Below are 11917 nucleotides of genomic sequence, written 5' to 3' on the forward strand. Positions count from 1 at the left end.
CAGGCTGTTGATCTGATGGGCCCTGTGTGATTGTTCGTGATCCAGAAACGTCAGGTTGCATCAGTGGTTCACAAACAGCCGCGCAACAGTCATCGTTCGATTACACAGATTTCATCTTGACTTGTCGGCCTGTGCATTGGCAATCTGGAATAAATGGTTAAGATGCCGTGCCCTCAATAGATCTCCACGGATAGTGGTAACGATCTATTACTGGGCACTATCTGCCCCATCTTGCTAGTGGATCAAAGCTTTGAGGCATCGCCTTGATCCACCTGATGAATAGCTTAGATTCTGTGGGTTTCTACAGAGTGTTTTATTCTATGTGTTGGAAGTTAATATCCATCCCTCAGTAGATGGTTAAATACACAAATTGATCAACGGTTGAAATTCCACATCCTAGGGCATGCTCACGGTGGGCCCTACCTGGTGAAAGGCCTGATCAAATGATACTGCAATTCGGGCCCATTTCATGTTAGATCCATCCAATCCATGGGCCCGCTCCTCACTTGGGCCACACTCTTGGAGATGAAATGGAGGGTTAGCAAGAAAATACCAACCATCTATATCCCATGTACACTCGTGGTGGGCCACTAGATGAATGGACCGGGGGCCGGCATATATGATAGGTGTTGCCAGCATCTTTGTAGATACGCTCGGTTCCAGTTGTGACAAGTAGGACCCATGGTTCCACAGTGAATGGACCATGCCATTTGGCTTACTTTGATACGAGATTCCCAACCTTACGGATGAATGGTTAAGAAGTGAAATGCAGGAGGGAGCTTTTGGGCCATCCACGGTGGGACCCAACAGATGAATTTCCTGCAATGAGCTATTCCATGCAACAAAAAGATCCGTGGGACCCACCGTGATGTCTGTGTGGCATCCACTTCGTCCATCAGTTGTGCCAGCTCATGTTTTGTATCAGGCTTATGTTAGTGTTTTTCCATCATCCCAGTGTAACTCGCCTTATGAACTGTTTTTCCTTCATCCGAGTGTAACTCGCCTTATGAACGGGGTTGGATGGCATATAAACATTATGGGTGGCTAAGGAAGGTTTCAATGGAGGTTGTCCCCATCCCATTATTTCCTGTGGTGTAGCTCGTGGATTTGCCTGATTTTTTGGGCTCTGGTCCCGATGTGAGCTGATAAAACTGATGGACGGAGTGGATGTCACATGGACATCACTGTGGGCCCCAATTGTCGGAAATGAAATCTGGCACAAATTGTAGAATTTAGAGCCATCAAAGGGTTGGCTTCAGCCCATTAGGACGGGACTATTCAAAGCATTAATTTTGCCTGGACCGAGCTCGGCCCATTGTCAGCCCTTGATTGTAGATACGGCCACCTATCACATCATATCGGCACGCTCCAGAGTCCGGACGGCATTTATTCATGTCGGGCCCCCATCATCGACCGAATCTTGCGTAAGTCCGCCTTAGTTGGCACGTGTGCTTCGATACGCCCACTTCAAAATTTCTCCTCGCGCGAATAGCCAAGGCCTCGTCTTTTGTCCTCTTTCTCCTTTTTCTTCCCTACCCTTCCAGCACCAAGTCAGAATAACAGAGAGAAGAGGCCCTTTTTCTTTCTCTTTCTCTTTCGTTCCCCACTTCAAATCCTAACCCTAAGGCTCCTCTCTCTTTCTCTCTGAAAATCTAGGGTTTCCATCAGTACCCTCTCTCTCTCTCTATGGAAATCTAGGGTTTTGCGCCTTCTGTTGCAGCATTTTTTTTAAGGGGGGATTGAATCTTCTAGAAATGGGGGATTCGGATCGAGGAGGGACATGTACGTAGATCGAACCAGATGCCGACTGAAGCCGGAGATTGATTCTCTTGACGGGAAGCAGATCGAGAATCTCTCGGCGAAATCGTCACCTTCGATCTCTGAGGAATCAAACAATCACGGTCTCCGCATCGTGGTTGAAGGTCAAATGATCTGACGGTCAGTTTCAATTTCTTCTTCTTCTTCTTCTTCTTCTTCTTTTTTTCCCCTTTTAAGTTCTCTGATTGAGCGGATCAGGCCCCTTTCCGTATTCAGATCTGGTAAATCCAGTCTGTATCGGATCCACGCCAGGTCTTGCTTGAATTGGGTGGACAGACTATCGGATCCTCATATGCAGGTAGAGCAGCAAATAACTCCCCTTTAGATTTTGACTCCAGTGTTTTATTCCAGGTAGAATTCTCTCCCCTTTCATCGAAGTTTGGGGACCCAACATCCCAAATTTGAGTGACTGCTTCATTTGATATCATTATCATATTCGACGAGCCTAGATTGATTTTAGCAATCAGTTGTTGCTATAAATATGGGACGTTTAAAACTGCAGCCTGGAATTAATGCGATTGAGGAGGAACCTGGAGACTGTGACTGTATGTCTAATAAAGGTGCTTTAGCCTGTATGGTGAATTCAGAAGTGGGTGCGGTTTTGGCTGTCATGAGGAGAAATGTACGATGGGGAGGTCGTTATATGGCTGGTGATGATCAGTTAGAGCATTCTCTCATCCAGTCATTGAAGGCATTACGGAAGCAGATCTTTTCATGGGAACATCAATGGCAATCAATCAGCCCGACCATTTACCTCCAGCCATTCTTGGATGTTATTCGTTCAGATGAAACTGGTGCACCCATTACCGGAGTCGCACTAACATCTGTTTACAAGATATTGACCCTTGACATGCTTGATCTGAATACCGTGAATGTGGAAGATGCGATGCATTCTGTAGTCGATGCTGTGACCAGTTGCAGGTTTGAGGTGACTGATCCTGCATCTGAAGAAGTGGTATTGATGAAGATACTTCAGGTTCTTCTGGCTTGCATGAAAAGTAAGGCATCCGTTGTGTTGAATAACCAGCATGTGTGCACCATAGTCAACACATGTTTCCGTGTAGTTCATCAAGCAGGGACTAAAGGTGAGTTGCTGCAGCGTATAGCTCGACACACAATGCACGAGCTCGTTAGGTGTATCTTTTTGCACTTGCCGGATGTTCACCACACGGAACAACCATCAGTTAATGGGAGTGGGCCTTCTATCAGATCGGAGGTATCAGTGCGTGACTTGCTTTCTTTTTGTTACCTTCTCTTTCTCTTTGATTTTCACCAAGCCAATGTTTCTTGTGCAGATGGGTGGTTTCGACAAGGATCATGCATTTGGGGTTAGACAATCAGACAATGGCAATGGAAGTCTTGAGTATGATGCTCCATCAGCTTCTGTTGGTCTTGCATCAAATGCCTCGATGTCTACAGGTTCCGCGGCGAACCTGGCAGATGAAAATGCATTAGGAGATGCTAGCAGCAAAGACACAACAAGTGACATGCATCTTACAACAGAGCCATATGGGATTCCTTGTATGGTCGAGATATTTCACTTCCTGTGTTCCCTACTGAATATCGTTGAGCACTCTGGGATGGGTCCTAGGTCAAACCCTATTGAATTTGATGAAGATGTGCCACTTTTTGCTTTGGGTTTGATCAATTCAGCCATTGAATTAGGAGGATCGTCAATACGTCAGCACCCAAAGTTGTTGGCTCTGATACAGGATGAACTATTCAGCAACTTGATGCAGTTTGGCCTGTCGATGAGCCCACTGATTCTATCGATGGTATGCAGCATCGTTCTCAATCTGTATCACCATTTGCGCGTGGAGTTGAAACTGCAGCTCGAGGCTTTCTTCTCATGTGTTATATTGAGGCTTGCACAAAGCAGGCACGGGGCTTCATACCAGCAGCAGGAAGTTGCAATGGAAGCTCTTGTCGACTTCTGCAGGCAGAAGACTTTCATGGCTGAAATGTATGCCAACTTGGATTGTGATATAACTTGCCGGAATGTGTTTGAAGATCTTGCAAACCTGTTGTCGAAAAGTGCATTTCCAGTTAACTGCCCACTATCTGCTATGCATATTCTTGCTTTGGATGGTTTGATTGCTGTCATTCAAGGAATGGCCGAGAGGATTGGCAATGCATCACCTGTTACAGAACAGGCATCGGTGACTCTTGAAGAGTATACTCCATTCTGGACAGTGAAGTGTGAGAACTATGCTGATCCCAACCATTGGGTTGGATTTGTTCGTCGTAGGAAGTACATTAAAAGAATTTTAATGATTGGGGCCGATCACTTTAACCGGGACCCCAAGAAAGGGCTGGAATATCTGCAAGGAACACATCTGTTGCCTGATAAGCTTGACCCGCAGAGTGTAGCATGCTTTTTCAGGTACACGGCAGGATTGGATAAGAATCTTGTTGGTGATTTCTTGGGGAATCATGATGACTTTTGCGTTCGGGTACTTGAAGAATTCGCCAAAACTTTCGATTTCCAAGATATGAATTTGGACACTGCTCTGCGACTGTTCTTGGAAACCTTCCGTCTTCCTGGTGAATCACAGAAGATACAGAGGGTACTTGAGGCATTTTCGGGGAGATACTACGAGCAATCGCCACAGATTCTAGCTAACAAAGATGCCGCTCTCCTGTTGTCTTATTCACTCATTATGCTCAACACAGATCAGCACAACGTGCAGGTTAAGAAGAAGATGACTGAGGAGGATTTCATCCGGAACAACCGTCGCATCAATGGTGGTAATGACCTCCCCCGAGATTTCCTGACGGAGCTCTACCACTCGATCTGCAAGAACGAGATCCGGACGATTCCAGATCAAGGTGCTGGCTTCCCTGAGATGACACCTAGCCGTTGGATTGATCTGATGCGTAAGTCCAGGAAGACTGCCCCATTCATTACTTGTGACTCCAGAGCCTTCCTCGATCGCGATATGTTTGCCATTATGTCAGGTCCCACAATTGCTGCTATATCAGTGGTATTTGATCATGCAGAACATGAAAATGTTTTCCACACCTGTGTTGATGGTTTCTTAGCAGTTGCAAAGATATCAGCATGCCATCATCTTGAAGATGTATTGGATGATCTGGTCGTGTCTCTGTGTAAGTTCACAACCCTCTTAAACCCTTCTTTGGTTGAGGAACCTGTTCTAGCCTTTGGCGATGACACGAAAGCTAGGATGGCAACCATAACTGTTTTCACCATAGCGAATAGATTTGGTGACTATATTCGCACTGGTTGGAGGAATATTCTGGACTGCATCTTGAGGTTACACAAGCTCGGTCTCCTTCCCGCTCGAGTTGCAAGTGATGCAGCTGATGATTCGGAGCCATCTACAGATCCTGGTCACGGGAAACCTGTTGCAGGTACCCTCTCTGCATCTCATATTCCTGCGATGGCTACTCCTCGAAGATCCTCTGGACTTATGGGCCGCTTCAGTCAGCTGTTATCCCTCGACACTGAAGAGCCAAGGTCTCAGCCAACCGAGCAGCAACTTGCTGCTCATCAACGTACCCTTCAGACCATTCAGAAATGCCACATCGATAGTATATTTACAGAGAGCAAGTTCCTGCAGGCGGATTCGCTGTTGCAGCTCGCAAGGGCTCTTGTCTGGGCAGCGGGCCGTCCTCAGAAAGGAAGCAGTTCACCAGAGGATGAAGACACTGCTGTTTTCTGCTTAGAGTTGCTGATTGCAATTGCACTGAACAATCGTGACAGGATTGGTCTTCTCTGGCAGGGTGTGTATGAGCATATAGCCAATATTGTTCAGTCGACTGTGATGCCTGGTGCCCTTGTGGAGAAGGCAGTTTTTGGCCTCCTACGTATCTGCCAGAGGCTGCTTCCCTACAAAGAGAACCTGGCTGATGAGCTCCTAAGGTCACTGCAGCTGGTCCTGAAGCTCGATGCTCGGGTAGCCGATGCATACTGTGAGCACATCACGCAAGAAGTCATGCGCCTCGTGAAAGCAAATGCCACCCATATCAGATCCCCGATGGGATGGCGGACGATCACCTCCCTGCTTTCCATCACAGCGCGCCACCCAGAAGCTTCTGAAGCGGGTTTCGAGGCATTGATGTTCATTATGTCTGATGGGGTGCACCTTTCGCCTGCCAATTACATCCTTTCAGTGGACGCGGCAAGGCAGTTTGCAGAGTCTAGGGTCGGTCCCACAGAGAGATCCGTGCGTGCTTTGGACCTGATGGCTGAGTCCATCATGTGCCTCCCACGGTGGAAGGAAGTGGGTGAGGATGCTCCGAGAGCATCTTCGCAGGAAATAGAGGACATGTGGCTGAGGCTGGTGCAAGGGTTAAGAAAGGTGTGCTTGGATCAGAGAGAGGAGGTACGTAACCATGCACTTGCGTCGCTGCAGCGGTGCACGACAACAAATGCAGAAGCCATCCGTCTTTCGCCTGCATCGTGGCTACAGTGCTTTGACCTGGTCATCTTCACGATGCTCGATGACCTACTGGAGATTGCCCATGGGGGGCACTCGGGAAAGGACTACCGCAACATGGAAGGTACGCTCGTGCACGCAATGAAGCTGATGTCCAAGGTGTTCCTTCAGCTGCTGCCTGAGCTCTCACCGCTGACCAGCTTCTGCAAGCTGTGGCTGGGCGTTCTCGGGCGCATGGAGAAGTATACAAAGGCCAAAGTCCGAGGGAAGAAGTGTGAGAAGCTTCAGGAACTAGTTCCTGAACTGCTGAAGAACACATTGTACGTTATGAAAAATAGGGGGGTTCTTGCAAGGACAAACGCGATTGGCGGCGATGGATTGTGGGAGCTGACGTGGCTGCACGTAAACAACATCGATCCTTCTCTGCAGTCAGAGGTGTTTCCAGACCAAGAACTGGAGCAGCAGGCAAGGAAGGAAAATGAAATGGGAAGTCCACTATTACAGACTGCGGTAGAAGGTGGGACGTAGCACGCTAATTTCAGGTACTGCTATGTATTCATCTTTCCATATTAGTCAATTGATTTTGTTGATCTATGATTTTTCCTTTCTTTCTCTTTTTTCTTTTGGGGTCTTTGGGATGAAAGCTTGTTATTGGAATTTTTTGTTTTTTCTCGCTTTTATGTTGCCTGTAAATGTCTTGAGAAAATTCAAAAGGATTTCACACCCTTGCTATGAGCACTTTCTTACCTTAGCCTGTATACGTATGTCTTGGCTGAATAAAGTGACGACAGGATACGCGTGTTTTTGGTTGCTAGATACCTGTTTGGGAGCTCTTAAAAAAGTTTGTTGATGTTTTAGGGACCAAGCAAATGAGTATTTTCGATATATTGGAGTAACAAATATGGAGTTGTAAACTGCTGAGTCAAGGGGATGCAGGTTTGAGAAGTTCAGAGATAATGAATTTGGCTTTATTGGAAAAGTGGGTGTGGGGGTTTGGGGGAGAGGTAATTATTGGAGAGAGGTGTTGGGTAGAAAATATGGGTTTGAGGATGGAGGTAGATGGACAAAGTCTTCGTCTTTGTATAGGACTTCTTCATTATGGAAATCAGTGAGTTTGTTAAAAACAAAGGTTTGGGAGGGGGTGGGATTTTCTATTGGGGATGGAAAAGATGTTCATTTTTGGGAGGATCAGTGGGTTGGGATGTGTTTCCTCGATTAGCAGAAATATCTTTAGAGCCTAATATAGTGGTTGCCCGGTGCTTTTCTATCTTTGGAGTGAGAATTGTTTGGGCGCCTCCATGTAGGAGGCATTTGAAAGACGAGGTGGATGACTTGGTCAGATTGTTAGAGATGCTTTCAAATTGTCATCCATCCATTATGGATCCAGATTCAATGGTGTGGTTAAAAGAAAGGTCTGGATTAGATTCAGTAATCATAACAAATGTGTGTTTGCTTTGTCTTGAAGACAAGGAATCGGTTAACTATCTTTTTATTCATTGCCTGTTTGCTTCTAAGGTTTAGGCTGGTTTCTTTCTTTTGTTTGGATTAGAGTGGGTTGTTCCAATCTTGATTGATCAGTTTTTCTTAGCTTGACATGGAGGAAAGAGTAGAGTTCTTAAGTGAATTCGGCATTTGTGTTCATTAGCAAGATTATGGAATATTTGGTTGGAAAGAAATAATCACTGTTTCAAAAATTGGAGTCACATCTTGGAAGCCTTCAATAGGGCGAAATTGGATGTTATGGAATGGGCTCAAGCTGCTAATGTATTAGTGTCTGACCAGTTTCCTGTTTATTGGTCAGAGTTGTAGTGGATCTTGTATTGCACTCCTCTTTTCCTTTCTGTACTTTTTTGGCTTCGGCCTCTTCTAATAAATGATCATCGTTTAAAAAAAATGGAGTCGTAGGATGAGACCCACTGTTTTTTCACAGTAGATGAGGGTTTGCTGCATGGTCCACAAATATGGTTGGGTACTAAGGCCTATTGCTATGATTACCGAGACACAAATTCTGATACCAAATACACAAGGAAATGGGGATACACCTCTTCATTTCTTGAGAATGCAGAAAATGCAGGATGCCAATATGTATATCACCTTTGGAACATGTTGTTCATACTCAGTTCTATGATTTCTACTAGAATGATTAGGCATAATCCATTACTTAGTTATGGCGGAGTTTATTCACGAGCTTTGGAAGGCTTCGTCGAGAAGACCCACTTTCTCTCTTGCTCTTATCGGTGGTGGTAGAAGGTTGGAGTGTGCTTATGTCGAGCTTCAGCTATTGGTTTGATTAAAGGCTTCCAGGGTGGAAATCCAGAGATGTAGATACCGCATCTCAAATTTGCAGATGACGCCCTTGTATTATGTAAGGCATCATGGACCGGGTTGGCAACTTGAAAAGCATTTTAAGATGTTTCTAGCAGTTTTAGACTCTGAGTTAAGCGTAGAGGAAGATGTTTTCAAGCAGTTTTGGTCTCCAGGGTTGGGAAGAGGAAGAAAAGGTCAAACTCTGGCAAGGAAATTAGGTTGCAAATTCGTAAGCTTTTGTGCCCCATTACAGTGAAACCGAATATCAACCTCGTTTTGGGATCCTGTCATTAAAGAATTGAAAAGAAACTAGCTAGATGCAGAGGGTTGTATCTTTCTTTGGGGGGGAGAAATTACCCTAATAGAGGCTGCCTTTCAAATCTACCACCATACTTTGTTCCTCAAAATTCCTGCTGTGGTGGCTTCCAAGATTGAGCGCCTTCAAGGAAATTTTCTGTGGGAACATAGGAAGGAAAATAGTTCCACCTCGAAAATTGAAATGATGCACAATAGCCAGTGAGGGAAGGAGGCCGTTGAATTGGCAATGTAAGAGTGAGAAATTGGGTGTTGTTTAGCAAGTGGTGGTGGAGATTTGGAGAACTTCACAGGGTGCGGGTAATGAATCGAGGGATAAAAAATTTGGAAGGATGTCAGTAAAGTCAAGAATCAAGATGTGGTTCAAGGGAGAGAGATCTCAGGCGTGGTTGGGAGGGAATTTAGGAAGGGTATATTCAGCTTTTGAAAGGGAGATAAAGAGTTCGGTCTTGAAAGGATACATGGTTAGATGGTGTCCCTCTAGAGTGATCTCGCTAATGTCTTTTTGAACAAGCTATAGATAAGGAGGCAAAGTTGCAAGATTGCTACCAAATAGGGAGTACTGGTGTGGACCGTCAGAATTAGAAGAAACTTATCTGATGAGGAACGCAGAACCTTCACCAATTTATTGAGTAGGTTGAATGAGGTGAAAAATAACCCAGCAGAGGATAATAGAAAAGTTTGTAGATTGTCAGTCACTAACGACACACCATGCAACATGCCCCTTGCACAAGTTTGGAACACTCCCTCCCCTCCCATCTCACCAAGAGTCAAAGCCTTTCCATGGGTCGCTATGGCCAACAAGACAGCTTAAGGAAGTGGAAGATGTCATTCCCGAAAACGTGTCATTTGTTAATGAAAATGAGGAAATGGTCGATCACAGGTTCTTCCATTGTCTGGAGGCTAGGGAAGTTTGGTCCGTTTTTCCTCTCTCGGTTTGAGTTGCTTGGTCCTTTAATGCTTCCATTGGAAATGTGATGGATTACGGATGGGATTCTTTGGGCTGTGTCGAAGGAGTGAAATGCTAGTGTCTTTGAGAATATAGTCACAGTAGTGGAGGCTTGAAAGAAAAGAATCCTATATATGATTATTAATTGGGCACTAGTGGGACGATTTCTATGGGTGGGGTGTGTGGAAGGAGCGAAATGCTATATATGATTATTAATTGGGCACTCGTGGGATGATTTCCATGGGTATTCCAAGGTGGAGATGTTGGGAAATTGGGATAATTTGTAGCTTTGATTATATGGGTTATGGTCAGTATTTTGTTATGTTTCTTGTTTAGGGCCTGTTTGGACGTACCCTCCAAGTGGGCATTTGAGGGCTAAACATTGATTTGATCCAAATGGCAGTTGATGACATGTATTTTGATGAACTTTGCAAACAGGGCTGCAACCTGAGTTCCCATCGGGTTGTCGACGTCTTTGGGTTGAAAAAATGCCAACCTGGTATGGATTTGGGTCAGGGTCGGGTTGAGCAAATACAGGTCGGATTGGGAAGAATCACATGTTGTTAGGTTGTGTTGGGTCAAAGTGTAGAGAACTTGGGTTTGGTTCCGTTGGGTGCCTTAGGTTGGAATTTGGGTGAGGTTGGGTTGCAGCTTGGATCCTCTCAAGTTCAAGTTGGGCTCAGGTTGACCATCAAACCCCCCAACTTGCACCCGTCTTTGCAAACCTCTTTCTCATCTGACATGTGGCAAAATAGGCCTTCAAATGCTGACTCGGCAAAAACCAATCCCAACTCAGACTGAAAAAGTGGGGGACTTAAAACCCCTGTTTTTTGGGAAATTCCTCTTTGAGGTGTGTCCAAACAACGTCCTTAGGCTGGTCCATCCCTGAGTGACCAGAGGATGACTTCCAAGGGAGGCTAATAGCTTCTTTTTCTTTTCTTTTTTCTTTTAGGAAAGATTATAAAGCTTATGTAATTTCTTTTATCAATAAAATCTTCAATTGTCAAAATAAAATAAAATAACCGTTACTTGGTATTACTAATTGATAATACATTATATGCTTACAGAAATTGTTTTGTCTACAGCTTGTATTGTATGTGGTAATACCGTAAAAGAATGCTGACTTTACCAAACAGGATAGTGAAATAACCAAATTGTCCTCGCCTATGTTTCCAAAAATTTTGGAGTTGGGCATTCTGGGGCCCACATGTTTGCATGTATGACACCTAACCTATCCAGCAGCTGCACTCCATCATGATGATTGGACATCGGGCCGATCCAATCATCATGTGGCCCACACGTGAGTTTGGAGTTTTATATTTGCTAGGGGATGACCATGCGTTACGCGGCCCGCGTGAGTGCTGGCATGAGTTTTTTTATATATATATACACACGCACACACCCCCACACACTCACGCCATAATGGGATTTCACCACCTATGGATACTCGAACCCTTGACCACATGTTGAAACTCCTGAGAGTCTACCACCGGAGCAAGAGTAAGGATCCAGTGCTAGCATGAGCTTGAACTATAGGCTCGCTTTCTGCCGTATAGCAATGGTGTAGCCTTACCTAAAGCAGGCAATAATTTACTTTGGATGGACAGTTTAATATACATTGCCCACTAGCAATGGGTATCGTCTTGCAGGCTCATCAAATGGACTTAAAATTTATGATCCATGTGTTATCTCTGTCCTACCAACATGGCCCCCGATGTGGGATATCTAGACCATTCAACTGGTAGACCCCGCCATTAAGATTCCCTGGCACAAAAAGTAAAGCCGGCCATTGGGGATCTGGGTTTCAGTCCGATTAGGGCTACGGTCAGGGTTCAGGGCAGTAGGACCGAGCTAAGGCAAGTGCCGGATTGCCACCCCTAAATTGGTTGCACGTACAGGAGAATGAAGCAACATCTATGACCATTTGGGCTTCAAGCCAAATGGTGTTGCCCAAGTCCCTGGGAATTTTGCCATCAGACATCGTAACCGTCCAATCAATGGACTTTTCTCATTTTTTATTTTTTCGTTAGCCGATGCCAATGTATCTGTGTCCATCGCTGATTTAGCGGAAAGGATCAGTTACGTCTCTTTGTGGCCCATTCACTATGTGGCACAATGACCTAAATCT

At 45.2% G+C, this 11917-nt stretch overlaps 1 protein-coding gene across 1 annotated transcript; it reads left to right on the plus strand.

Moving 5' to 3' along the window:
• Positions 1-1498: 1498 nt before the first annotated feature.
• Positions 1499-6976, plus strand: LOC131243939 (ARF guanine-nucleotide exchange factor GNOM). The gene is made up of 3 exons (XM_058243576.1): positions 1499-1938; positions 2170-3034; positions 3114-6976. The coding sequence occupies exons 2-3, from the start codon at positions 2300-2302 to the stop codon at positions 6744-6746; spliced, it is 4368 nt and encodes a 1455-aa protein (XP_058099559.1). The 5' UTR covers positions 1499-1938; positions 2170-2299; the 3' UTR covers positions 6747-6976.
• The last annotated feature ends 4941 nt before the right edge of the window (positions 6977-11917 follow it).

The sequence above is a fragment of the Magnolia sinica genome, chromosome 4 (assembly GCF_029962835.1).
Source record: "Magnolia sinica isolate HGM2019 chromosome 4, MsV1, whole genome shotgun sequence".
Lineage (NCBI taxonomy): Eukaryota > Viridiplantae > Streptophyta > Magnoliopsida > Magnoliales > Magnoliaceae > Magnolia > Magnolia sinica.

Bases quoted from the DNA above. Each gene is read 5' to 3' on its own strand.
- LOC131243939 (XM_058243576.1), top strand. From the start codon at position 2,300: ATGGGACGTTTAAAACTGCAGCCTGGAATTAATGCGATTGAGGAGGAA. The intron at 3,035-3,113 runs GTATCAGTGCGT...TTTCTTGTGCAG, and splicing joins GGCCTTCTATCAGATCGGAG to ATGGGTGGTTTCGACAAGGA.